Source organism: Suillus plorans (genome assembly GCF_016647745.1).
Source record: "Suillus plorans strain S12 chromosome Unknown HD556scaffold_24, whole genome shotgun sequence".
NCBI lineage: Eukaryota > Fungi > Basidiomycota > Agaricomycetes > Boletales > Suillaceae > Suillus > Suillus plorans.
The window spans coordinates 4,666-31,141 of record NW_024537408.1 but is presented as its reverse complement, the minus strand read 5'-3'; the positions used below and the strand labels follow the sequence as shown (position 1 = coordinate 31,141).

Here is a 26,476-nt window from a genome sequence, read left to right as displayed (position 1 = left end):
ACTTTCACAACGAATTAGATCCCGGACTCTACTCAACATGTTTGCTTCAGCTTATCTTTAGCTTTGGACGCCGCAATTGCAAGGAGGTTCGTGGATAAGATAATCATTTAGAATTGCAAATAGATTCACACTAAGAACAAAGATTCTACATATGTGCGAAGCGCATTCTGCCCCGATCGTGGATCTGGCCTGAAAGAGAGATGGTTGAGTTGCGAGGATGGGCAGCCAGATTATCAACTAAAGTGAGATGCGCAAGTCGGGTCCACAAGAGTGTAGGTAGGCTACTATGCAAGACACGCCGTGATCGAAGAGTAGCTGTGTTGGTGAAATAGGAAGTGACGGGTGGGAAAAAGAAAAGCTCGACGACATATTCGTTTCAAGCAGCTGAGGTGGACGACGTCAAGCGGATGGATAGGCTTACTTAAGCTTTTAGATTGTATTTGATTTCATTGCCGGGACTTGCCGATGCGGCTCAGTTCGAATAAGCGTCGACCGTGCTTCTTGCTTCGGCGATCGTTCAACGTTCATGCATCATGCAATGGAGGACCTAGGTTAGGCTATTCATGAAACATTGTGCAACCTTTCCGCATGTGATAAACGTGTATCATCTGAATGGATTCCCTGTACTAGCGGTGGGTATGGTAGCCTCGAGGCATGAGGCCTTGAAGCCTTGAGGACTTAGTCCTGACTAGTCGACTTGTTGTACGTGCGACCGCACTCTTAAAGAGAGCAGCTGATTGAGCAGACATACCATCAACTTCATCATGACCTTCTTACCCTTGGCTATCCTATTTCTGTTACACGTCCCGTTTGTTTGCTCCTCACTGCCGAGCATCAATGGCACCAGCCTCAGTACACTCGACGTCAGTGACCCTTTATCCTACAGTAACACCAGATCGCTGTGGGACATTATCTGGAGTTGCGCTGCGACTCTATTCGCATGCACATGGAGTGCAGTTCACCCAAACATCCCGGGTATGGACGAGAGGAAATTCGCTGTTTACTCTCGTCGTCTAGGTATCATGATGATGGCGCTAATCGCCCCAGAACTTATGGTTACCTGGGCTACTATACAGTATATAGCTGCTCGTGAAACCGTAAAGGACTTCAATGATGCCTTTGGTGCACAACTTCACCAGACCCACAGTACAGCTACGTTGCTTAGTGAGATTCCAACATCGGATAGAGCGAACAGCCCGCATCTGAGCGCTCCGCATGTTACAAATCGCGCTTTTAGAGGTCGGTTACCTGCTTGGTCCTTCGGTGTGGTGACTAATTTCGTTCAACGAATGTCTCGCAGAGTGGACAATGACGCATGGGTTTTTCGCGTGGATGGGTGGATTCATGCTCTACTTCAATGACAAGCCGCGAGCCACTCTTACACCCAACGAGCTTCAGCGCTTTGTTCGTGAGAGCTCTGTGGAAATGCCCATCATCGTGGAGGCAGACATAGAAGATCGAAGCAAGGGTGACGCATTATCCAAAGGCATTGTCATTCTTCAGTTGATGTGGTTCGTCCTCCAACTTGTCGCCCGTTACGTTCAGAACCTTCCAATGACACTGCTTGAACTGGACACCCTTGCTGTAGCTGCCCTGACCTGCATTGCCTATGGCTTTTGGTGGAAGAAGCCTAAGGATGTAGGACGTCCTCATGCTGTTTATTGGAGAACAACTGCCTCCCCACCGAGCAAATTAGCCTATGAGTATGTCGTGAATATTCTTACTTGAAATTATTCTAATTCGCCTGCATCTTAGAAAAGCACATAGAGAATTCTCCGAACATAAAAGTGATATTCTTTCCACTTGCATTTATCCCTGGCTGAGTCTTATTGGCGGTGGCCCATTCATCTCTTTCCGTGCTGTCCATTCACGTCGGGTTCCGTCTGCGGGTGGCTACAATCATGACAGTCTCGAACGCCATATCATCATTATACTTCTTGTTGGATGTTTCAGTGGGACAGTGTTTGGAGGTCTGCACTGTCTGTGCTGGAATGCTTTGTTTCAGGGGCACACAGAGCAAATAGTATGGCGTGCGGCTTCCCTTGTGATAGTATTCGTGCCAGTATCTATTGTCTTGTTGTCTATTAGCTATGACCGTTGGCTGGATCCTGTGAAGGATCCTTACGGTATTACCAGATTCTGTGCTTTATTACTCATGGGCGCATATATTGTTGCACGCGTTACACTGATTGTACTTATATTGATGAGCTTTCGATCGCTACCTCCTGGCGTATACGATACAGTAGCTTGGACCAAGTTTATTCCACACTTGTAATTTCCTTTTACTCATGTCACGATCATAACTATGGACCTCTGATTATCAGAGATGCGAGCACGATTCGGGATAAAGCCGGCCGTGTTGTACGGTTGTGAAGGAACAACGAATAATATTGTTCCAATATTTGAATGCGACCACAACACTGTCTAGACAAACTGCAGTGCATAAATCAAGGATGGGATGTATGCTGATGCGAAATCTATCAGCGCCGCTACAGTGGCGTGAAAGGGATGTGAGTCTTACTGGTAGGGGAGATATCATAGAGGAAAGTGGAAAATTCTTCCAAGACCAAGTGGTAACACCTCGCATAAAACGAAGCACACTAGCCATGGAGCACAATCGATACCTCGCCGAACGAGTCATGATCATTCAGATACGCGTTGAAGCAAGCTGGCGGTTAGAAGTTGTCTAGGTCGTGGCCGCATTTAAGTCCTTCAATCAAAGGAAGAAAGATAATCGTTGCAAACTTCTCTAACTCAGGTTCGTATTGTCAAAGTCGTGCCTGATTATGGTGAGATCTTCGCGATCAGATTCCCCCCACACTTCCGCAATATGAGACCAGCGCGGGGTGGTGAGCATATCGTCCAGTATATGTAATATGGTCAAATACAGATCATGTGCATGCACGCTTGAGAGCTAATTACTTCTCGGTGCATGATGTCTGTGTTGGAAGCACCCTCCCCACCCCGTGATACTATCTTTTACTGTATGAACGTGCACGTTATGATCTTAGAGAAAAATCGAAAAGCGATAGACTTACATATGAGTATTATACCTGGCTCTCCATTCTTCCGCAAAATCGACTGCGTCCTGTGAGCCTGATAGACGTGATCAGTGTGAGATCATCACTGAGGATCTGCTACTTGCCTTCGAGAAGCAGTCCTTAGCTAAGGCTGACGACTTGGAAAGTGACTGTGCTGTGCTAGTCGGGGACGGTACAGAAATACGTCTAACAAGTAGGCGTCTGTTTCGCGCGGAGGTCGAGGTCGAGGTGCTTGTCATGGTGTGCTTCAAGAGACGGCAAAGACTCGGAAGAGCTGGGAGTTCGTGCAACGATATCAGCTGGTGCAGGTGTCCGGTTACATCACCCCACACAAGCAAGAGAACACTGAGGCTACCCGTCAAACCAGTACATCCGAGTCAAGTCTCGGATGCGATATGAAATTATGATGGTGTACCCAAAACATGACGGCTTACTGAATGTATATATTATGTGTGATTGGTGTCGAAAAGCGCCCGGATTGTGGTAGTGGTACTCCTGGACTTGTCATAGTAAAAAAATATTGTTGCTATCATAAGCCATGCATCTGATGGTATACGAGGACACTCAGGACAGACTGATTTGAAATTTGATATCGTCGGGAGTTGCCGATGGCCTTTGATCGTGTTTGTTTGTCTCGATGTTGCGCATCCCGATCGTGGATGGCTCAGCTTCCTGAGACGAATACCCCTTCGTAGACCACAGTCCATGGAAGACCCTAGGCTAGCATTCATCGAACGTTGCGCAGCCTTTCCACACGGGAAAGACGTGTATTATCATGGATTCCCTGTACTAGTGGTGGGTATTGGTAGCCTCGATGCATGAGGCCTTGACCCGGCTTGTTTTGCGCACAACCGCACCTTTAAAGAAGGAGCAGATCAAGCAGACGTACGCCCTCAACTTTATCATGACCCTCAGCTTACCCTTGACTATCTTATTACTGTTACACATCACGTTCGTTTGCGCTTCACTGCCGAGCCTCAATGACACCAGCATTCGTACACTCGACATCAGTGACCCTTCATCCTGCAGTAACACCAGATCCTTGTGGGACATCATCCGGAGTTGCGCTGCGACTTTCCTCCCATGCACATGGACTGCAATTCACCCAAACATCCCGGGTATGGACGAGGGGGAAGCGATTGTTATATCTCGTCGCCTAGGCATCATGGTGATAGCGCTGATCGCCCCAGAACTCATGATTACCTGAGCCACGATACAGTTTTTAACTGCTCGTGATACTCTAACGGATTCTGATGATGCCTTTGGTGCGCAACGTCACCAGGCCCGCGGCGACAATCCAGATATGCGAGAGAGTACAGCTATGTTTCTTGGTGAAATTCAACATCAAATGGAAGGAGCAGTCCGCATCCGAGCGCTCTGCAAGTCGCAGGTTGAGGTTAGTTACCTGCTCTGACTATCGGTGCAGTAACTAACTTCGTTTAACCGATGTCTCAGAGTGGACAGCATTTGGCTGGACGATTCGAACGAGGCTATCGCATCTTTAGCTGTACTCGCCAGCCTTTTCATATATATTGTTGCACACATTACACTAACTGTACTTATATTAATAGATGAGCTTTCGATTGCTACCTTGTAGCATATACGATACAAGTTTCCTTTTACACACGTTTCAGCTGCAGTAATGGTCACGAACTTGTTGCCATTTACCAGAACCACTAGTGATAGATGCGAGCACGGCTCGGGTTAGTTTCAAGGTAAAGCCGTCCGTGCTCCATCTTTGTAAAGGAACAACGAATACGGTCAACCGGCTGTTAGAAGTTGTCTAGTAGGTCTTGCCCGCACAAGTCCTCCGATTTGTCGAATTGAGATGGTTTCCTTGACTAGGTCAATCGAAGAAAGAAGGATGATCGATCATCGATGATCGTTCCTTTGCATTAGAATTCAAGTCAGTGATAATTCTGTAAAAGTGACACACTTCGGAGGAACGCCTTTAAATGTCAGGACATCGCACACCTCACATGCTAGCACATGTCAGAATCTTGTAGTTATTATGTAAGAGAGCTTACACGTAGAGCTCCTCTCGACGACTACGAATTGCATTTATGAAATATAATGATTTGTTCGTTCGCATCATTACCCCGAACATGATCGATCGATCGTTGATTCGGTTACCCCACTTCGTTCGCACTGATATACTGTGATATGATTCCGCGATGTGTCAAGGACTTACAAAGTATGTACCAAATGCGCACTTCAGCTTTGTTGAGCTTCACGTATTAACCTCGCTAGCTCCTCAAAATCTTTAACGACAAGATCCACCTCACCGCCGTCCTTCTTGCTACGCATGCTCTCCCTCACCTCGCGCGAATCTTCAGCAGGGCGTGGTACATATATCGTCTTGAAGCCTACGCTGGCAGCAGCGAGGAGGTCGTATCTGTGTGCAGCGACCATTGCTATCTTGTGAGGAGGTAAAGAAAGATGATATGCCGCGGATTGGTAGACCTTTTTGTCCCTGCACAAACGTCAGACGAGGGGATAACGTACATATATAAAAGCGAGACCTACGGTTTGTAAGATCCGAACAGCTCGGACGAAAAGATACCATCCCAGGGAACACCTTGATTCTTTGCCTGTAACGCTGATTAGGGGAAAGGCCCGATGCGTAACGTGGTGACCCAATTACCAGATCGAGAAGTAATCTGAAGTTCCCGTTAGACAGAGCGAGAATGTTGACGTGGCGTTTGAGTTCTGTCAGCCCCGGGATGGTGTCCTGATACGCTATTGAAATTGAAGTATTAGTCGTGTTTGTCTCTGCACTTTCCTGAAGATTCGTACCATCCAAGTTGTGCCAGATCAAGGTGAGATTATCGCGATCAGATTCCCCCCACACTTCTGCAATATGAGACCAGCGCGGGGTGGTGAGCATATCGTCCAGTATCTGTAATATGGTCAAATACAGATCATGTGCATGCATGCTTGAGAGCGAATTACATCTCGGTGCATGATGTCTGCATTGGAAGAACCCTCCCCGCCCTGTGATACTCGTTTGCTGCATGAACGTGCACCTTATGATCTGACGGCAAGATCGAAAAGCGACGAACTTACACATAAGCATAATATCCTGCTCTCCATTCTTCCGCAAAATCGACTGCGTCCTGTGAACCTGATAGGTGTGATCAGTGTGAGATCATGTGGGGATCTGCTATTTACCTTCAAGAAGTAGTCCTTTACTGAGACGGGCGACTTGGCGAGTGACTGTGCTGTGCCAGTTAAGGACGGTACCGAACACATCAAATAAACAGGCGTCTATTTCGCGGAGGTCGAGATGTTCGGTGTTCGTCATGATCGTTGGTGTGTTTCAATGATATATCGATAAGCGCCAAGCTGGGAGAAACGGGATCAGTTGGTGCCAATCACATGTCAGTTGCGAATACTGATAAGACTAGCGTTGGACTAGCGCGTCCTGTCTTTGATGGAATAAAAGTCAATCCACAGGCCTGATGGTCGTTCGGAATACACACTAGTCTGATTAGTCCATCGCTGGTTTTGAAGCGCGTGTTCCCCATCACAGTCATGATAATAAAAATGAGAAATATAGCACTGAAATATTAGTCAAAGTCCGCAGCTGGACACGCAGTAACTTCCTTGGACTACCATGTAGTACAACTCGAAGTCCTACGGAAAGTCATGCCACTGTCAATGATTAATGTTTGACGTTTAACTTTAAAAACTTAAACGCCGTAAGCACGGGAATTGCCGATGGCGGACCTTTTTTGGAAGAGTGACTTTGCCGGGCTGCTCGCTATGGTCAACGACAATGAAAGGCTTTGAGCACCCAGAGCTCATTAACTGGGACGGCCCTCTATCATCCAGTTCCTATAATCCTCAGTCACACAAAGACGTACCTTCGACATCGCCCTTCAAGTCCACGAGTAACACGAATCCTACCCTTTCATCGGCATATCCTTCTAGTATATCATCACAAGACGCTAATGATTCTGGAGAAGATTCGGATTGCTATATTATTGATGTTTCATCTTCAATAGACGATTTACCTGACAAGAACCGTGGTTCTACGCGTGCTTCAATAAAGGTGTGCTCGCGTTTCTCCTGAATCATTGTAGTTTACTAAACTCCACTCAGCGCGCGTCATCTATTGAAACGCTTTCACCCACACATATGCCTCATCTCTTTCAGCCGTCTAATCTTGATACGCTGTTTCCATTAATCCAGCATACTAGTACTCACGACACCTCGGCTGCCGTGAGCGCGTCTTCTTCCCTGGATAGATCCATCATACTTACGTATTCTTCTCTACAGGATGAAGTTTTGACACCAGAATCATATCTTCTTTCCTCACAACACAGCACCCGGAACGTGCCAACTTCATCCTATGCCGCGGAGTCCAACTTATTCGACATGTCTATACCCCCTCTCTTAGCTCATAACTATGTAATTGAGTTGACTGATGATGAAGATGATGGTATCAAGATTGCCAGTGACCCTGACAATGAAGATGAGGAGATGGTCGTAGACGACATGCTTGTGAGTAATTGCATACACCACAATACCATTCCCGTCCCTCAAAACCCACTTTCTGACTATTAATTTCCAGACTGAACCTTTTTCCGTGCCTGATTCGTCTTCAGATCGTGGTGCCCATTCTCCAAGATCGCCCTCACCCGAAATGGGCGACTCTCTATTCACACCTCCACCTTCCCGTAAACCTCGCAGACGCATTGTCCTCGACTGCGTATCTGTGCCACCCTTTCGAAAAGACACGACCAGGGCCAGTTGCAAGGCGAACGCGACAATTAGCAAGCCTCAGCAGGGTGTACAGCATCCACCAGTTAGCCACGCCCTACCCGCTGCATTCGCTCAAAATGACCGGTCGCCATCACCCTCTCTCAGTCGCAAGGGAAAGGAACGTGAACGTGAACGCCCACCTCCAGCTCTTGCACGTCGGAAAAGGAAGTACAAGCCTCGTCTTCGAAAGTTCGGAGACGACGTTTCTACGATACCAACCCAGATTCTGGACGCTCAATATCCTGCTCTCGAGCTTGACATCCATGACCTGCCAGATTTGCTACCACATCACGATAATATCCTGCAATCGAGTACCTATTACATCTACGTCAAACGCATCCAGCGCCTTTACGCACAACTGCACGAAGGTCTACCGGAAATGATTGCAGGGATGAAAGGTCCTGCGGTCCCGGATGATGAGAAAGATGAAAAAGAATATGAACCTGTCTTGCCTCGTGTTCTCGCACCGCTGTTCCAGGAGAGACCGGATATCGAAGCGGCCCTGACACCATACTTGGCACGCGCGCCTCTTAAAGGTTCCTCTCGCAAAGGTAAAATTAAGAACAATTTAGAGCTACAAGATGTTCCGACTTCGTCCAAGTCTGAATTTGGATCCGCTGGTACCGTCCTTCCAACACAGGACCCTTCGTCCTCTAACATCCTCGACGACATCTCGCACTATACCGCACTGGAAGGGGATCAAATCCTGGACTTCAGCACGGAGATGGATCAGTATTTGAACGACCTCGGCGATTCCCCTCCAAAGACATATTCTTCAGGCGCTAAGTACACTCGGTCCGCACCAAATTCCTTCATTGGTTTCTTGCACAATACAACACGGCTGCCCCCTGACGCAGCATCAGTCACGCGAGAAGATGCAGAGGATAGTTTCTTCGGAGTACCTCCTAGCCCGAAGCTGGTATCTGACCTTTCTTCACTACAACTCGCGGATACGTACGCTACCAATTCATCACATAGCCTGGATGCTAGCTTCGATCTTGCTCTCCCTGAGGATGGCCAGTGGTCCCTATCGCCTACCATTGAGAAAAAGAGCATATCCCCTGAGAGTCTTTCTCCTTCAGGCAGCGCGGGTACGATTGATCCCTCGCTGCTTGGTGGTAGTGAACCCCTTCCTAAACCACCTTCATCTCCCTTGCCTCCATCAAGAAGCACTCAAAACTCTAAAAAACTACCAGCAGGTCCCATCATATACGTGCGCAGACCTCCAGGGGTGTCTGCTTCGCAGGAAGCCCCAGCGCTCTCGGACAAAATGTCTGGCAAGTTACGAGGAAACGTTCAGATCAAATATCGCACCAGTGAATCGGCCTCTGTTGCTGATGAAGGCGACGTGGCCAGGTTAACGAGAAAGCTGGACGACGGGGAGGTTAAGGATGACGCGGGGTGGACTGCTGAAGCTGTTTCTGCTCCACCTGCACAACCTGGGACTCAGCCAAGTCTCAAGTTGCGGATTCGCCGACCGGGCACCCGTGCGGGCTCTGACGGGTCGTTTGCGCCGTCGAAAACTTCGAGTTCGAGTTCTCCTGCTATATCTGCAACTCCACTTCCAGAAACGAAACTTTCCAAGGCTCGTGCACCTCTTCCTCCAGCTCAAACCATGCTACAGGACGATGGCGAGCCTGAAGTTGTCAAGACTTCCTGTCACCAATGCAGAAATACGAACACCAGACCCAAGATGCATTGTTCCAAACGCCGTCCAGACCGGTCAATCTGCGGGAAACGGTTTTGCAATAAATGCATCCTGAACCGGTCTGTCGTCTCCCTCTCCTTTACTTCATCTCCTTTCCTCATTGATTGCAATGTCTCCCCGTATGATTCCTCAGGTACCCTGAGATGGTGTTTTCCGCCAATAACAAGAAGTTTGTCTGTCCGGTCTGCCTTGATATCTGCAACTGTTCCGTATGCTCGCGGAGACGCGGGGAGGAGTATATTTCCATGCGTGGAGGCGGATTTGCGGGATCTCGCACCAAGTCGGGCATTTTGCTTGTGCCTGATGATTCTCATGTCCCGGATATTCCAATGACACCTGAACCGTCCATAAGTGAGCCACAGACAATGTTCTGGGCTCATGTCTATGGTATTGAAGGCGAGCGCGTCGGACGTGCGTTTATCGACGATACTAGCGCCTCTGCCTCTGCCCCTGTCCGACCCACACAACCTGCCAAACAACGCGCCCAAAACGTGCAATCGAAACAGAAAGTAAAAGTGAAACTGAAGAAGAAACCGAAGGTATTCATTGGAACGCCGTTACGCGAGTGGAAGATCCGCACGGTCAAGGACCTCGAACCCAGCGCTGTAATTCCGCCTCTCGTCTCGGAGGAACGCTCCATAGGGAAAGGCAAGGGTAAAGCTGTCGAACGCCCACGTGTTTATATCGGCGACGCGAAGTGGTTGTACGTGCCATTTACGCGTATGCCTGTGTCGTCGTGCTCTTCGCGGGCGTCGTCGCCGGACTCGGATTTGGAGCTGGACTCGGATGGGACGTTGACGCCGTTGGAGGATCTGGAGGAGGGGATGGGGTGGCCCCAGCCTGAGGTGGGGGAGTCCGTGACTGTGACGTGGGGGTCGACGCGTGCGCAAGAACGGAGTGCGTCTAGTTCGTTGTCGGCGGATGATTTGGTCAAGGCTATTGGGGTTGCTTTGGCGGCGACGCGTGATGGCACGGTGGAGTGATAATAACCCTGTGGGGTTTTTTTTTTCATAATTGATTTTGTTGTCTATAGGGACGGTGTACGGTAGTAGGCGTTCATAGTACTAGTGCTACTACTACTTAAGTACGGTATGCTCCACATTGGATTGTGGGATTCCGTTTAATATTACAAGATGATGCTTTAGAACGTCGGAAAATATGTGAACGGGATATACATTGAGTTCGATGGGGATTCGAACGATGTGGGATCGATAACTGATACGGTATTGAATACTTGCTTGCTGTGCGTGACCTGGCAGGACGTCGATATTAAGCTACACTTAGCGTTATGCAACTTTAAGCTTTATATACTAGCCGTTGACCAGGTGTCTTTATAGACTGTTGGAAGTGCGCATCGTTCGGTGAACAGCCAAATAAGATATTCATATTCATACTATGTAGAAAAATACAAGGTCTCTAGGGCCAAGCCCGATACTTGTGCACCTAATTCTTCCTACTAGTCGTCGCTACTTGGAGGCTGGCTACTCACCTGTATTTCCCCTGGTCATTGCGCGCTGCCTGCACTTGATTTTCGATGGTAGAACTGTATTCTTGCAGCGGGAATGCGTGAAGAGCACGGAAGACGACGTTGGTGGAGTCCAGATGTACCAGTGGGGATTACTGACTCGGAAGAACTGAAGACGATTCCTACGACGTGACACACTGTTATGAGGGACCACAACGCTTATTCAACCGAGCTTCAAGTTCGTGATGGGCTGGAACGTACAAGGACAATGCAAAGGGTTGGAGACAAGTGTTTCTTGGATGCCGTGCGAACATACAGTTTTGAAAAGCATGTGATAATAACGTTCATCGTGTGGTTCAAGTCCTCATCTGGTCGTGCGTGCTATGACTCTAGCAATGAAATCACGACACTCGGCCTCAACCACAGCCCTAAACTGCCTCTTGTGCTCCAGACGCTTTCTGAAATCGAAGTAGAAGGGGAGGCCATGATATGTCCAGGGCAGACTACAAAATATTGGCCTCCACGGTTTGATCCACGATCACTACACCTATTTGATTATTCAATTAGAAATGTCAATCAATGCTTAGCCTATTGGCGCTCGAGTTCAACATAGCGGCCAATAAGCATCACCGGCACCTTCGGCCCTCGAGGCTTGCCGCGGTCACTGTATTTATATCACATTGCTATCCAACTTGCTTCCCATTCCTCTTATTCAAGGCCTGATCCCTAACTGTTTACCATGAGCAACAGCAATCAATTGAGGGACCCGAACCCAGTTCCTCCAGACACCACAGCAGTTACTCGCGGAAGCTCGGTACGTCGCCCATGTGCGCTAGTTGTTCATCGCATTCTCACATACTGACTCTGATGCCCATCTGTCCAGGTCCAATCGCCACGCAAATTTGGTCGGCTTCTGAAGAAGGTCAAGGATGGTGGAACGAAGAAGAATCCTGTAGGTCGAGCAGCCGAGTTGTATTGGGATCAGGCTGAGATCTTACAGAAGCGCTCGAACATCGAGAATTTGCGCAGCCGCGAGCCTGTCCTTCCGGATATTGATCATGAAGACGCCTTGTCGACTCCGAATAGTCTCCAGGGCACATATTTCCAACGCGCCAGGATATTTCTTATTGGGAAGCTTGCGGATGTATGGGCCCATTCCGCTTGGTTGAAACCGTCACGTACTCAGGAGTCATCGGTGTAGATGGTCATAGCCCAATCGGACCACGATCAAGCGGTCCATCGTCTTCTCCACAAGTTGACTGAAGTTTATGACTTCATGATCCAGAACGAGACGCTTGGCCAAATTTCATCAATGCAAGGTATTATTGGACAGATCTGTCAGCAGGTCGTTGAATGCGCTAGCTTCATTAGAGATTATTCAGAGACCAAGAGCTTCTGTGAGTCCTCGAGCTGTTGCATGTTCCACATGCTCAGTCTTTCACTATCATGACAGGGAAGAGACTCGGGAAAGACATTTTCACCGAAACAAATAATGAGATTCAACGGTACAGCGATGCGTTCGATGCCATCATGCAAAACTTACGGGACCGAGTTGCTCGAAACGTAGCTATTCACACCCACCATACAGGTAAGGATTGTACTTGCTTCTGACGCAACAGCTATACATTTCTTCTCAGGTGAATTACTGGATCTCAGTGGTATAACTTATGCAGAAAACGCGGGGCTAGATACCAGGAAACAGTGTCTCCAAGGGACGCGCACGGAAATACTCTCCGAGATCACAGATTGGGTGAACAGCACTGGAGACGATGTTCCACACGTGCTGTGGCTATCTGGCACCGCAGGCAAGGGCAAATCAGCCATCGCCCACACGATTGCTAACTGGTTCAGCGATACGGGAGGTCTTGGTTCATGTTATTGCTTTGACCGAGATCGAGAAGCCGACCATCGCCATGAGAAGATATTTTCTACCATCGCGCGCGACCTGGCCGATCGTGATTGGAGGATGAGGCGAGCGTTGACAGATGCAGTTCAGCATAGCAACGCGCTCAAGGCTACAACTGACATCGTCCAGCAATGGCAGAAGCTTCTGATGGAACCAATGCAGAAGCTCCCAGATTCAACCGTGGGCCCTGTCGTGATCGTGATGGACGCGCTGGACGAGAGCGGGGCAGCCAAGACACGATGCGACCTTCTTCGCATTCTTTCCGGTAAACTTCAGAATTCTGCCGTTCCTCAAATCACGGAGCTCCGAAAAAACTTTCGGTTTATCGTCACCTCTTACCCGCTCCGGGACATTCAGAATGCGTTTGCGGGTGCTCAACACATTCGAAGGATTTCCATGGACGACATTCCACCAGAAGTCGCGGAACGCGATATCTACGCTTACGTGTCGAAGAAGTTAGAGGGGCATTCGCATTTTGGGCACAAAGAGTTCACAGCCCTGGCCAAGAAAGCTGATGGTCTTTTCGAGTGGGCACGTCTTGCTTGCGAATCCATCGAAGCACCTCCTCCTGGCTTATCTTCCTATCAGTCGTTCGATGTCATAGTGTCGCGCGATCCTGTCGAACGGGGGCACTTGTTGTACGATATGTATGACTTAATTTTGAAGCAGATGATACCAAAGGATAGACACACTGGCCCGGAGTCTCAGCAAACACAGTTAGCGATGTTTTGTTCTGTGATGGGACAAATTCTTGGCACCGCCGAACCCCTCCCATTGAATTCCCTGAATGCCATGCGAAGCCATTTTCCCGATTAAAGCGAGCGTTACAAAGTGGAGGTCGTAGTAGAACACATGGGATCCCTCCTCAGCGGTACCACCGACCCATCCACCCCAATTCGACCCCTTCACGCATCCTTCTACGATTTCCTGACAGACCAATCACACAGCGGAGAGTTCTTCGTCGACGTGCCGAAGGTTCAACGAAACCTTACTTTCGCCTCACTTGGAGTGATGCAAGATGAACTTTCCTTCAATATTTGCGACTTAAAATTATCCTATCTCCCCAACTCCGAAGATCCCGGTCTGCGAGAACGAGTTGCAAAGCGCATCCCCCCACATCTATCCTATGCCTGTCGATTCTGGCTTTCACCCGTACAAGCCACTGACTTTAATCCAGAACTCGCCACAGAAATCAAATCATTCTTCGACCATGAACGATCGTTCTTCTGGTTTGAAGTACTCTGCCTCATCAATGCGCTCAGCAGCGTAGTCCCGGCCCTTCCACTTATTGCCGAGTGGTTGAAAGTGAGCACATGGTTAATGAGTGTCAGATGACATGCTTGCTAATGCGCAATCGCAACTACAGGGTCACCCCGGATATGAGAATACCTCGTCTGCTGCAATGAACATTCAGAGATTCATTCAAGTCGGCAGCATCATCTTGCACTCTCTTCGTGTAGCATCTGGACTTGATGTCAACTGGACGGATGCCGTCAAATCATACCGATACATGATGGACAATATCAGTGAAACGGCGAAGGCCAACTGTGTCGAATGGTCCAACGGCAAGCCTTCAGTTGTGTCACCTGAGGTTATAAATCCTCACCCGCATTTCACTCAGCTTTCAAACAAGAATGCAGCGCCATCGTTCTGACTGACGGAGATGATGCTCTCGCTACAAGCGATTTTGACAGGGCTATTGACTTATACTCGACCGTGATCGATCTAAATTCTCCATCCGATGCTGTCTTTGCAAATCGTAGTAAGGCAAAGTTGGGAAAAATGATATGGGAGGATGTGCTTCTCGACGCGCAAAAGGTGCGATGACATCTATGTTTTCGTAGCCTTTGTTGACTTCGGCGATGCGTAGGTGACCGAACTCAATCCTTCGTCTCACGTTGGATACCATTTGATACATGCAGCGTTGCGTGGCGCGCAACGTTACGATGAAGCCATCGAAGCCTTCAAAATCATGTTGTCGAAGTTAGACTATTCTCCCGAAGCGCGGATGCGAGGTAAGCCTTGGGGCACTCTTGCATGATCTCGAAACGCCTATCTCGTTCTGCAGACCTGCGTCAGCAGTATGTGCATCCATATGAAGCAGAGGACGCTATTGAAAGAGTTGTTCGGACTGAACTCGAAAATGTTCCGCTACGTCTACTTAATACCTCCACGGGTCTTTTGTGCGATCGAGCGGCACAAATAAACGCCTTCAAAATGACTGCGAAGTACAAGGAACTTTTGTCATTTACAACAAAACATTCCGACCTCAAGATGGACCGCATTAAGGGGTGGCAATGTACTTCCGTCGCGTCATGCTATCACACAGGTGGGAAGAGAAGGAGGTGCTGCTGCCCGACATCCAATATAAAGATGTGCGCGAGTTGAAGGGAATTTGTGGCATCGCGAAACTGCAGTCGTTCTGCGAAGTCGCTCGTGATGGTGGGTATCGTTGGGCGTGGATGGACACATGTTGTATAGACAAGAGGAGTAATACCGAGGTTCAAGAATCGGTCAACTCCATGTTCGTCTGGTACCACCATTCAGCGCTCACCATCGTCTACCTATGCGACGTTCCTCCTTCATCTCAGCTTGGCGCACTGGCGAGGAGTGTTTGGAACGAGCGGGGATGGACCTTTCAAGAATTCGTCGCTCCGAAAGTTGTTATCTTTTATCGGAAGGATTGGTCTTTATATCTCGACGATCGCTCTCCTAACCACAAAGAGTCCCCTGCAATCATGAAGGAGTTGAAAGATGCGCGGACCCTGGTGACCTTCCGTCCAGGTATGAGCGGGGCCCGAGAGAAACTGCAATGGGCATCGAAGCGCGTCACCACTGTGCAGGAAGACGTTGCGTACGCATTATTTGGCATCTTTGGCATCTCCCTACCTGTCATTTATGGCGAGAAGAAACAGAACGCGCTCGGGCGGCTCCTGCAGGAGATCGTGGCTCGATCGGGCGACATCACTGTCCTCGATTGGACTGGAGAACCTTCCGAGTTCAATAGCTGTCTTCCGGCCCATATCACCTCTTACGCCACTCCCCCACGCACCCTTTCACCCTTGTCTGAAGATGATATTCACACGCAAGTCTCTTCGCTGCGACAAACTGTGCATACAGATCTAGCCTTGAAATTGTATGACCAGCTTGAACAGCTTAGAGCTCCTCGCTTTGCAAACTGCAGACTTCAGCTGCCTTGCATTTCATTTCGTGTCACGGAAGTCAAACGGAGGCGCGGTCTAGCCCAGCAGACTCCCATCACTTATGAAATCAAGGCAGAAAGACTTCACGACCTGCTGGTAACCACTGAAGAGGCTTTGTTACGGGCAAAGCTCACTCGGCGGACGTTTTTACTCATCCGTCCATGGGATCGGCATCTCCTCGGGGTACCTGACTTCGCAGACGACACAGAGAGCATAGGAGACTTTACCGAGCCCGGGTCACCGATGGACGACTCTGACGAGTCACTCGGTGGTTCGCTTGTTGAAGAGGAACCTCGCTCACGAGCGTTGCGGCTAATGGTTCGCCTCGGACAGCCTTTCGACGCATTTTTACTAGTGCAGCAGCGTGTCGGAGAATACAAGAGGATCGCGTCAGACTATAACATCATTGCACAAGTCAAAGACATTGCATCGGTTGATAACATGGACGTCGGTACGGTAGAAATACTCTAGGTAAAAATTGTTGACATAGCCGAACCCGTTGTTATAAATTCCCTGAATGCCATGCGAAACCATTTTCCAGATGAAAGCGAGCGCTACAATGTGGAGGTTGTGGTAGAACATATGGAATCCCTCCTTCAAGTAGCGGCACTACTAACTCGTTCACCCCAATCCGACCCCTTCACGCATCCTTCCGCGATTTCCTGACAGACCAATCACACAGCGGAGAGTTCTTCGTCGATGTGTCGAAGGTACAACGAGACTTTGCTTTAACATCACTTCGAGTGATGGAACATGAACTTTCCTTTAATATCTGCGATTTAAGATCATCTTATCTCGCGAATTCCCAAGATACCGGTCTACCAGAACGAGTTAAAAAGTGCATTCCCTCACATCTGTCCTATGCCTGTCGATTCTGGCTTTCACACGTACAAGCCACTGACTTCAATCCAGAACTCGCCACAGAAATCGAATCATTCTTCGACCATGAGCGACTGTTCTTCTGGCTCGAAGTACTCTGCCTCATCAACGTGCTCAGCAGCGCAGTCCCGGCCTTTCCACTTATTGCAAAGTGATTGAAAGTGAGCACATGGTTAATGACTCGGAGTGTCAGATGACTGACATGTTAGCTAATGTACAATCGCAACTACAGGGTCACCCCGGATATGAAGATACCTCGTCTACTGCAATGGACGTGTGGAGATTCATTAAATTAGCTGGCATCATCTTGCACAGCATACCCGATCTCTATGTAGCCTCCACGGTTTGATTCACGATCGCTACAGCTATTTGATCATTCGATTGGAAATGTCAATCAATGCTTAGCCTACTGCCGCTCGAGGTCAACACAGCGGCAAATAAGCATCGCCTCAGCCCTCGAGGTTTGCCACGGTCAAGGGTATCATATTTATGGTTACGTGTGGAATGCTATTTTTCTGCTTTGCAGTATCTGTCTAGGTATATCCGACTCACCGAAGCACCGGTAAACATTGTGATGTTTCTTGCTTTTGATGTATAGGTCTCTACCTCACTGAAGCCTCCGCCTGGATGGCACTGGCCATGTTTGATATTCCCAAGGTTGCCCCTGATGTTGATTAATCGATTCCTCATCGACATCCATGATAGGCATGATGTATGTCACATATCATGCATCTACCCTATCTTTGCAAACAGAAATACGAATGTCGTGTATTATGGTATATAAAATGCGGTAACCATCCAAGCGATTACCGTCTCCCAAGCCCACTCAGGCCCCATGCAACCTTCGCCTGTACGAAATCAAATCCGCCCAATATCCTCAGCGTCAAATCACGGATGGACGCCCAACTGACTGGCATCCACCAAGCATATGATTCGTATGGAAGGTTTCCGAGTTTTAAAAGTGTCTTGGTGAAGCCGATGACTTCTAGCGCTCGTGCATGACGCGCCTCTGCAAATTCCTGCAAGATGGTATCGTCTACATCGGGATTCTCTGCAGACGCTTGAATGTGCTTTGTGACAGCATGTGCGAGGAAGATCGCGTCCCTGATGGCCAGGTTCATGCCCTGCCCGCCTATAGGTGAATGTATATGGGCTGCGTCGCCGACTAGAAAAATGGCGGCTCCGAGACGCGTGAAGGTACGGTCTGCAATGGCTGAATGGGTTCTGAAACCTGACGACCAGACCAGCTGGTCGACTTTGACAGGTCTCGGGTTAAGAGACGGATCCGATGATATACACGCTGGCCCGTATGCGTCGACCACTTTCTGGATATACTCTTTTGGTGGAGCACGGGGAGGCTCTCCGTTCTTTATGGGTATGGAACAAAGTATACGAAAGGTGGATTTCGTAGTGGGCTTTCCATCTCCCAACAGCTGGGCATTGAAGTGGTTGCCAAATGGTAAAAACATGAATAAATTGCCCGAAAAGACTTCGGCGTTAAGGTGGCCCTCGAGGGTGACTGGACCGACAGGTTCGGGCTCGAACGTGATATCCGCAGCGACCATTTGAGCCAATTCTTCATTGACTATGTGTGGGCCTTCTGGGTCAGAGAACTCTATACCAGCGATGGTACGGATCTGGAAATGGTCGTCAGACATTCCACTAAGCTAAGTTGGGGAGCATTGAGGTCTCACAGTTGAGCGGGCGCCATCTGCGCCGATAATGTATCTAGCGCTGATAACTTGACCGTCCTCAAAGGACACATCAGTGACGCGAGAGTCCTTTTCATTCTGTTTCATTCCTACTACCCTGTGTGGACGCTGCACCTGCACACCAAGGCTCTGCAACTTCTGCATAAGTACAAGCTCGGTCACACATTGAGGGATGAAAAGCGCGTAAGGGTGGGCGGAATGTTTCTTTAAAGGGTCAAATTTGACCTCAAAGAGCTGCGAACTACGGGATATGATTCTGATGCTCTTTCCCTTGATGCCTTGAGACAGCAACCCATCTACGACATCGATGCTTGCTAAAGCCTAAGATCACAAGAACATCAGTGGGCCTTCTTATGAGTGCACGGGTAGCTTACCTCGATGGTTGCACAGTGTATAGCGACGGCCCTCGATGAATTGGATCCTTCGCCTACGGCATCCACAATAACGAAGTCATGGAAATTGTTGTGAATGAGAGTAAGAGCAGCTGTGAGACCTGCGGGGCCTGCACCAACAATAAGCACGGTCGTGTTCTCTGGGAGAGACATTCTCTGCTCGGAGGATTTTGAGAATGAGAATAAGTATGAGTGAGACGATGGATGAGCTTCACATGGCTCTTACACCTGTTATTTAAGGCCACCAACACACAGGTTATCTAAGTGATCCGTAGTAGCGAAGGATGATTTGCTATCGCGCACGGACTGCAACGGCCATCAGTAAACCGATGCAGTCCTTGATATCAGTAAACCGATTAGTCCTTGATATTGTAGCCGTGCGAATTGTAGAAGGGTAGAACTCTGCCACTGCTAAATATACCATAAGAAATCTGATTTGTAGCTACATAACCCGGAGATCTAGAGTAAGACGAGCAGTGCACAACAAGGTTAATTATGATGTTCTTCTATTGCAGCTGACCAGGGTGGCAAGCCTACTTATGCCAGCGATTGTCATTTTGCCTTACTTACGCTTTACAGCCTTTACTACAACTTCATCCAGGACATTCTTGCGGGAGGTACCTTTGGCACTTGTCAACTAATGTAAGTAACAATGTCCTGACTTGTGGCCGTGAAGATTAACAAGGGACGACAGCGCACACCCTGTTTCATGATTCTCGTTTTCCGTCGTCTATGCATCGGATCAAACTACCATTTCACATCTTCCCATAGGAAGAGCCTTTTGCGCTTATCAACTAATCTAGAATAGCACTACGAAATCGCGACCTGTCACCATGGCAGTATGTATTGTTATTTTCCTCATCTTGCGAGGTCAGCGGCATCATGATGCACTTGAGACAATGTCTCGTCACTCATCAATGTCGGTCCCAAGGTTGTCCACCGTGACTGTCCTCAAGGTCAGATCTGACAACAACTACCGGGCTGTGTCGAATCTAAAACACTGGTATGCTTGATTCATGCCACACTACTACTACACAGTGCATGCGACACCGTACTGAAAGAACAATCCGATACGAGTCGTCCCAAGGACACATCTGACATCAAGAGAATGGTTACTGGGCTCAATTGCAAGGCGCACACTAGCAGAGATTGGGCCACGTTAGTTCAAGTTGCAGTAAATACTGGTTCGTGGTTTGATTATATTGTCAGGAGCGCCCCCAGTCATTTCGGCCAACTCAGCTTGTGGGCCATTTCAGTTTCCACACACGGTATCTTCTTGTCCAAATTGTAGGTATTCGCATCATACTAGTTCATTCGGTTGAGACTATATTTGCAGAATTGTGCTCGTTTAGTAGTATATAAGATAAAATCTAGGAGCCTGCGTGAGCTTGAGCCAAACACTCGCCTCGATATCACACACCTATGTTTAATGTCTCACAGAGATCATCGTCCCCAAACTTCCTCACCAAGTCCGAACTGAGGCAAAATAGATTCCAAGTTCCGACTCAACTTTGTTAGCCTTTTCTGATCCGTGCCATTTCTCACGCAACTACCTATCCTTTGACCTCATATTGAAGAGCATATATCATTGGTCGCAGCTTACTGCCACAGTTGGCTTGGCCGTGATTTTGTTCTAGCGCACATTAATGGTGAGGCATCTCAGACTTACATGCGGTATCGTCCATGAACTCCCCGCGGCCCATCGTCTCCTAAGGTGAACTTGAAGTCTAGACAATGCTTGGTCTAGGTCATCCAGACATGCCTTATCACTGCGCGACGCTTCTGGCTGATCCTGTACCACCATCAGTGAACCGGTAGAAATTTGAGAAAGACATATATTACCATACATAGTACACAATCACCAACATCTGAATAATCCTGCTATCGACCATCACATTGTGATGCTTGACTTTATACAGGAAAGAGGAGTTTTGAGCTAATGTCGACAGTTTTTCAACCTGCCAAAGACTCACGGATCGTCTAAACTCAGGATCGAGGGATAGGCGGGAGAAAAGCTGACGGTTCATCCCAATGCATTATGGCTGCCACATCCTGAACAAGGTCTACAATAGCTAATATCAGAGCTAAAGCCAGTACCTTGCAGATACTATCGTTTTGTGCACCGATCGAGAGAGATCCATATTAGATGCTGATTCGGTTCTTCGGACTGACTGCTTTGAATGATCCTTAAGAAACTTTGTGAGGGACTAACGGCCACTCCATAAAGCTATTCTAACTTCTCATGAGCGGCAATTTTTGTGTAACGATCATCCCAAAAACCATTTGTATACTACTTCTGATCTTCCGTCCGTCTGCTATGAGTACGCAGCCATGGCAAAATGGATATCATTGGCTAGTTCTTGCAAAATTGCTTGTGTTGTGCGTCGCCGCTACTTTGTCACAACACAGTCACTCAGCCAGAAAGTCGAAAGCAGTGGCTCACGGTTCACATCGGTGCCCGACTTACCGTTTGATATAGGTCCTATCCATTGTGCTATCGTTAGTAAAAACGTGTATCTTAGCCTTACTTGACTGATTGTTGTTTGCGTGGTCGAACAATGAGAATATCCGAACTATCCTGCATGCCATGAGCGAAGCTGTGATTTCGATATATGTCACAGCTACTATCGCTTTGCGGTTCCAGATTTAAAGGTCATCACCCTCCATTCGTCGGTGAGGTTGTTTGTTTTAGCATCTTAAGTTAGTAATTGTTTTCCATGCCATCCGGCAAGCCGGCGATATCACTTGCCAATCCTAACAATTAATATGCTACGTTCGGTAATCCCTGGCATTCAAAACAAGATGACCATGGAAACTGGAATTTGCAGAGATCAATGCTATCATGCTATATTTTGTGATATTGCACGTCTATACTTACCCTCCAGGAAGGCTAGAAGGTGCAGATATCATTCCTGCTGAGCTGTATTTTGTGACCTCGCACCTTACTGCTTTTTGCCCTGAGCTGGTCGTGAGAATTAGACGGTGCAGATATTACCACTGTCGAGCTGGATTTTGTTACTCACGCTTCTCTGCTTGTCGCTCTGAGATGGTCTTCGGACCTGAAGGATACAGATATCGCCTTTCTCACACTGGATTTTATTGCCTCGCATGTCTGTACTTTCTGCCTGAGATGGTCGTAGGGATTGGAAGGTACAGATGTCACCGTTGTCGAGCTGAATCTTGTCACCTCTCACTTCTGTGCTTTTTGCCCCAAGATGGTATTGGGAACTTGAGGATACGGATATCGCCTTTCTTGCTCTGTATTTTGTTACTTTGCACATCTGTGCTTTCTGTTCGAGATGCCCATGAGAACCACACGTTATAGATATCACCACTGTCGAAGCTGTATTTTGTTACTTTACACTTTTGTACTTTTGCCATGCGATTGGAGTGAATACAAGTCGCACTGCATTTCCTCATTCTGTCCATGAAGTTCACAATATCTCGGGTATTTGTATGGATACCAATAAAGCTCAATTATCATTCAAATCATCTACCCGAGCTTCACAACATGGTAAACGATCAAAACATCAAGTCACTAATGTAATCTAGTTGAAAACGAGAGTTGAACTAATCAGAATCGAAGAGGGCATCATCCTCTTGCGCCCTCTGCCTTGCAAGAGCGTTTACGGACATGCTGGACTTGGCTGCATCACTGAGTTCCGCGCGACGACTTGTTCCGAAGACCTTCCTGGTAAATGAAGATGTGTCAGCTGGGGAGAATTGAAATTAAAGGTAACGCACCTTGTCCACCACGCAAGGAGGCGGTCAACTTTCCGCTGGGCTGCTCGGCCAGGAGCCTTCTCGAAGAAGTCTACAATGATATGCCAGAACTGTACATAATCAAAGTCACCATCGACTGAACGCCATGAAGTCACCGAAGAAATTGCGAATCGTAACTGCGAGCGTGACATAGTATTGGTGCTCAGGAATCAAATGAAGAACAATATCACTTACTTGGCAAACCACATATGCGATTGAGCGCGGTGAGACCTTGTGCATCTTAATGATCTGCGCTACATGGGTCTTGACCTTCTTGCCAGAAAATTCCCTTTTGGCGCGTCTGTTATTTTCAATAATATTGGCACCGTCGCCTTCACCGTCAATCTCTTTTGCGGAGGAAGGAGAAGTAAATATGGATTTAAAGGCCTGCCGAAAGTTGGATTTTCGTTGAGCTACTTGGGTACAACGCACCTGGATCAAAAGGGTACTTTTGAAGAGACCCTCCTCGAGATTATCTTGATCGGCGGTGTACTTTTCATACAAGAAAGTTGGCCATGACATTTCGGTTACGATGCAGCCATCAGCACGATCCCTAATTCCCGCTCTGATGCTAGTGAGAAGTCAGTATGGCACAATAAGGTCCCGAGTACCACAAAGCTTACGTTGGATTATCCCAGTCCAATTCAGTTGGGCAGAGTAGTTTACCGCACGCATCATTAACAAATCCACGGCTGTACTTATCCTCGTAATCGACTGGTGGATTGGGTTTGAATTCGCGATTGACCCAATCGGGGACAAGGCTCTTGAGCTTTGAGGTGTCGTCTCCACGAGCACTATCGGCCCCCTGCCTAAGCTAAACAGCGACTCAACACAAAGACAATCATTTATATCGCTGAAGCATACCTTTTTTAACATTTGCACGTATTCCTCGTACTCCATATCTGAACACTTTGGCTGAAACCACGGGAGGATGTTGGTAAGGGTGATGTATCCCGTGTGCAATCGATCCTGACTGTGATGACAGACCCGTAAGTAGCGCTCGTGATGCATGGATGGACTTGGGACTTACTCGATGGTTACCTCATCATCGTCTGCAACGTTGTACCTCCTGTCGTTCTCGGTTATTAAGTCTTCGATACTGTCAAACAATGTGACTATTCGTCTAATAGCTCTTCCCTGCGAAATAAAGTAGTTGGTCTCCCTACCAGTAATAATCATAGTGAGTAAATTGGAAGGACTTGAAGGCGCACAAACCTTTGTTTCACCATGCGCCCGGCCTCGAGCACTTGCAGTTTCTCTTCTAATGCTGCAATTTTCCGCCTCTGTCGAGCATTTTCGGATGTCGCCACCGCTATGGACGTTGTCACTGACACGGACTCGGAAGGTTCGGATGGTGCTGAAGGCTGTGAGCCGCCCTGCGTCTGAGACATGATGAGTAAGGCAGGAATATAAACCAGAGGGAAGGATATGGACAAGACTGACTTCATGTACCGTCCACTTTATATGACGGCCGTCTAGTAAGTACTGGCAGAACGGTTCAGCGTCGGCAAAAGTAACTAGTAGTAGTACATACCTAGGAACACATCAAAAGCTACTAGCACGATAACGTTAGTACTACTAGGCCGACGAAAAAAATTACTCAATGCGGTACTACCGCTGTCTTGCTGCAGTTTCGTCATATAAACTCGGATCCCGTCGCAAACTGCGACTATACTATGATGATAGAGCCCAGAGGAGGCATAAGACAGGTGTGCATGGCCGTGTGCCGGTGGGCAGCCTTGAGTCGGAAGTTGTCAAGGTCACGGACAAACTTTGGGGATGTGAGTCTTCTCACACGGTAAGGCTTCCATATGTGGTAGTAGTAGGAGGCGTAAGGTTGACATTTTCATATTCATACGTTACGCCCACGCAAGGCTTCCATATGTAGTAATAGGCACGGGACATTTTCATATCCATATATAGTAGGCACGCGTAAGGCTTCCATTGTACTAGGCACGCGTAAGACTTCCATATATAGTAGACACGGAACATTTTCATAAACTCATGGAATTTCTTATTTAGGCAGCATTTCGTGCCATCACATCGTAGATCGGCGGCGGCCAAATATAAAACTCAAAAAACCCGGGATTCGGCACACATGGTGAAATCAAACCACGCAATCATTGATTTGACAATAGTTGTAACGTTCGATGGGCCCGGGCCGTCCTCAAAATAACAACTCAGCACAGCGCTACTCTGCTACCCGTTCAACCAGCTTCCGTCCAAATTTGAATAGCATAATTAAGCCTTGTAAGGAGAAGTACATCAGCTGGGGACCTTATCAAAACGTCAACGAGCCAGGAACATGAAGCAAAAATAGTGTACCAGGCAGCTTGACCAACAAAGCCAGAAACATACACGCATCTCATCGTTGACCAGCTCAGCAGAGACCTTCAGTAAAGCGCCAAGGCACTAATAGTATATCCATGCCATTGTGGACATTTGACGGCCACAGGGCAGAGAAGCACAGAAGCACGAGCGCAAGAAGCTCTTTCGCCCCCATAACTGGCAGATCCCTTAGTGGAGTGAGGATAAAGATGATGATCGATGCGAGCGGTGTGCGATCGAGAAGAGAACCAAGCCAGATCTTGAGGCCACGTGCACCTGCCCCTACATCGTCATCTAAAACCTTGTGAAGAAGGGACTAGTACCGCGTACCAATTACCGGGTTGTTGCTGGTTCATCAGTTGTCAGGAGTAATGGCTGCACCCCGCATAAGCCAAGGCACCTAGGTTTTTGACTTGTCTTTGAGCAGTCACGTGCGTATGAATTCAGCAATAACTCGCAGCTCGTGCTTATTTGAAATGTGAATAGTGGCAATATCGCATGCCGCGCAAGCGATTTGTATACAGGTATGATGTGCGTGACTCCATCACCCGAGTCGACGAACTACGCCTGTTGTTAAACCTGCACTCGACAGACAGTCAGCACCCAGCCATCATACAGCACAGAACAGATCTCACCTTGCGCATACAACAGTCGACACAGCCTGGATCGCTACATACAACCCCCTGGAAGCCATACTCCTCAAATATCACCTGCACCATCTTCTGCCGGTTGACTTTAGGGTTCATAGGTGGCTCCGTGAGTAGCACTTTACCGCCACGCGGGCTGACCTTGAGTTTCTCGTCGAAAGTGTAATCCCAGAGGTGCTTCATGTCTTCCCAGTTGTGCACTATACCGTGTTCCATGGGTTGCGTGACTTGGAGATAATTACGGTTCTCGGCGGCTTCATCGCCCACCATGATATCTTTGATCACTGCGGAGCCCACGTGCTCCTCTGCGCGCAAAATGGGGTGGCCTACGACGGAGGGGAATACTGGATGTTTGGATGAATCAGTGTGCTTTGGTGGGGCTTACGCACCACGCTCTGGGAAGTTCGATCCTGCGTAGCCTACTTTGACGAACTGCGGGTGGGATTGAGATAATCCAGCACGTCAAGAAGAGCTTAAATAAAGACTTACGATATACGATGTATCACAATCACTGAGTCCTTGTCGTCCGTGGTCTCATTAGAGATATTCCAACATCTACCTCCGACCGTCAAATTCGTCGCCTTCGCCACCTTCAATAAACACAAAAACTGGCTATCGATATGGCCAAAGAGCCAAGTACCGCGCCCACAGTCGCACCGATGATAA

The 26,476-nt window shown here is 48.2% G+C and overlaps 8 protein-coding genes across 8 annotated transcripts; 4 read left to right on the top strand and 4 right to left on the bottom strand.

Moving 5' to 3' along the window:
- The first annotated feature begins 475 nt into the window (after positions 1 to 475).
- On the top strand, positions 476 to 2,465 carry HD556DRAFT_1269671 (uncharacterized protein). Its single transcript, XM_041299159.1, has 3 exons — positions 476 to 1,239; positions 1,301 to 1,703; positions 1,756 to 2,465. The coding sequence occupies exons 1-3, from the start codon at positions 765 to 767 to the stop codon at positions 2,273 to 2,275; spliced, it is 1,398 nt and encodes a 465-aa protein (XP_041160812.1). The 5' UTR covers positions 476 to 764; the 3' UTR covers positions 2,276 to 2,465.
- Positions 2,466 to 3,658: 1,193 nt separating this feature from the next.
- Positions 3,659 to 4,442, top strand: HD556DRAFT_401273 (uncharacterized protein). The gene has a single exon (XM_041310503.1). It carries the CDS (start codon positions 3,856 to 3,858, stop codon positions 4,246 to 4,248), a length of 393 nt encoding a protein of 130 aa, XP_041160811.1. The 5' UTR covers positions 3,659 to 3,855; the 3' UTR covers positions 4,249 to 4,442.
- Positions 4,443 to 5,123: 681 nt separating this feature from the next.
- Positions 5,124 to 6,711, bottom strand: HD556DRAFT_1366907 (HAD-like domain-containing protein). Its single transcript, XM_041302827.1, has 8 exons — positions 6,524 to 6,711; positions 6,213 to 6,469; positions 6,108 to 6,165; positions 5,994 to 6,051; positions 5,838 to 5,940; positions 5,686 to 5,780; positions 5,568 to 5,632; positions 5,124 to 5,514 (listed from the first exon to the last, which is right to left on the bottom strand). Exons 2-8 carry the CDS (start codon positions 6,343 to 6,345, stop codon positions 5,256 to 5,258), a joined length of 771 nt encoding a protein of 256 aa, XP_041160810.1. The 5' UTR covers positions 6,346 to 6,469; positions 6,524 to 6,711; the 3' UTR covers positions 5,124 to 5,255.
- An 88-nt stretch (positions 6,712 to 6,799) lies between these two features.
- On the top strand, positions 6,800 to 10,656 carry HD556DRAFT_1366902 (uncharacterized protein). Its single transcript, XM_041302826.1, has 5 exons — positions 6,800 to 7,095; positions 7,146 to 7,265; positions 7,323 to 7,547; positions 7,618 to 9,575; positions 9,650 to 10,656. The coding sequence occupies exons 1-5, from the start codon at positions 6,820 to 6,822 to the stop codon at positions 10,497 to 10,499; spliced, it is 3,429 nt and encodes a 1,142-aa protein (XP_041160809.1). The 5' UTR covers positions 6,800 to 6,819; the 3' UTR covers positions 10,500 to 10,656.
- Positions 10,657 to 14,432: 3,776 nt separating this feature from the next.
- On the top strand, positions 14,433 to 16,561 carry HD556DRAFT_1535973 (uncharacterized protein; the record flags this gene model as incomplete). The annotated part of the gene is made up of 5 exons (XM_041309613.1): positions 14,433 to 14,705; positions 14,758 to 14,902; positions 14,956 to 15,178; positions 15,217 to 15,329; positions 15,369 to 16,561. The coding sequence occupies exons 1-5, from the start codon at positions 14,670 to 14,672 to the stop codon at positions 16,559 to 16,561; spliced, it is 1,710 nt and encodes a 569-aa protein (XP_041160808.1). The 5' UTR covers positions 14,433 to 14,669.
- A 1,214-nt stretch (positions 16,562 to 17,775) lies between these two features.
- Positions 17,776 to 19,226, bottom strand: HD556DRAFT_1431843 (uncharacterized protein; the record flags this gene model as incomplete). The annotated part of the gene is made up of 3 exons (XM_041305054.1): positions 17,776 to 18,606; positions 18,664 to 19,002; positions 19,056 to 19,226. The coding sequence occupies 3 exons, from the start codon at positions 19,224 to 19,226 to the stop codon at positions 17,776 to 17,778; spliced, it is 1,341 nt and encodes a 446-aa protein (XP_041160807.1).
- A 3,417-nt stretch (positions 19,227 to 22,643) lies between these two features.
- HD556DRAFT_1236236 (uncharacterized protein) lies at positions 22,644 to 24,226 on the bottom strand (the record flags this gene model as incomplete). The annotated part of the gene is made up of 8 exons (XM_041297808.1): positions 22,644 to 22,764; positions 22,818 to 22,972; positions 23,094 to 23,222; positions 23,268 to 23,406; positions 23,459 to 23,649; positions 23,700 to 23,834; positions 23,877 to 23,997; positions 24,051 to 24,226. The coding sequence occupies 8 exons, from the start codon at positions 24,224 to 24,226 to the stop codon at positions 22,644 to 22,646; spliced, it is 1,167 nt and encodes a 388-aa protein (XP_041160806.1).
- Positions 24,227 to 25,855: 1,629 nt separating this feature from the next.
- Positions 25,856 to 26,173, bottom strand: HD556DRAFT_1212830 (uncharacterized protein; the record flags this gene model as incomplete). The annotated part of the gene is made up of 1 exon (XM_041296599.1): positions 25,856 to 26,173. A coding segment is annotated over one exon (318 nt), but the record flags the coding sequence as incomplete, so codon positions are not given.
- Positions 26,174 to 26,476: the final 303 nt, after the last annotated feature.

What these genes read in the sequence shown, in the direction of transcription:
- HD556DRAFT_1366902 (XM_041302826.1), top strand. Translation starts at nt 6,820, where the DNA reads ATGAAAGGCTTTGAGCACCCAGAGCTCATTAACTGGGACGGCCCTCTA. An exon ending in TGGTCGTAGACGACATGCTT is followed by an intron (nt 7,548 to 7,617) that starts GTGAGTAATTGC and finishes ATTAATTTCCAG; the next exon opens with ACTGAACCTTTTTCCGTGCC. An exon ending in AATAAATGCATCCTGAACCG is followed by an intron (nt 9,576 to 9,649) that starts GTCTGTCGTCTC and finishes ATGATTCCTCAG; the next exon opens with GTACCCTGAGATGGTGTTTT.
- HD556DRAFT_1366907 (XM_041302827.1), bottom strand. Translation starts at nt 6,345, where the DNA reads ATGACGAACACCGAACATCTCGACCTCCGCGAAATAGACGCCTGTTTA. An exon ending in TAAAGGACTACTTCTTGAAG is followed by an intron (nt 6,166 to 6,212) that starts GTAAATAGCAGA and finishes CACACCTATCAG; the next exon opens with GTTCACAGGACGCAGTCGAT. An exon ending in CTGTTCGGATCTTACAAACC is followed by an intron (nt 5,515 to 5,567) that starts GTAGGTCTCGCT and finishes ACGTTTGTGCAG; the next exon opens with GGACAAAAAGGTCTACCAAT.
- HD556DRAFT_401273 (XM_041310503.1), top strand. Translation starts at nt 3,856, where the DNA reads ATGCATGAGGCCTTGACCCGGCTTGTTTTGCGCACAACCGCACCTTTA.
- HD556DRAFT_1269671 (XM_041299159.1), top strand. Translation starts at nt 765, where the DNA reads ATGACCTTCTTACCCTTGGCTATCCTATTTCTGTTACACGTCCCGTTT. An exon ending in TACAAATCGCGCTTTTAGAG is followed by an intron (nt 1,240 to 1,300) that starts GTCGGTTACCTG and finishes AATGTCTCGCAG; the next exon opens with AGTGGACAATGACGCATGGG. An exon ending in CCGAGCAAATTAGCCTATGA is followed by an intron (nt 1,704 to 1,755) that starts GTATGTCGTGAA and finishes CCTGCATCTTAG; the next exon opens with AAAAGCACATAGAGAATTCT.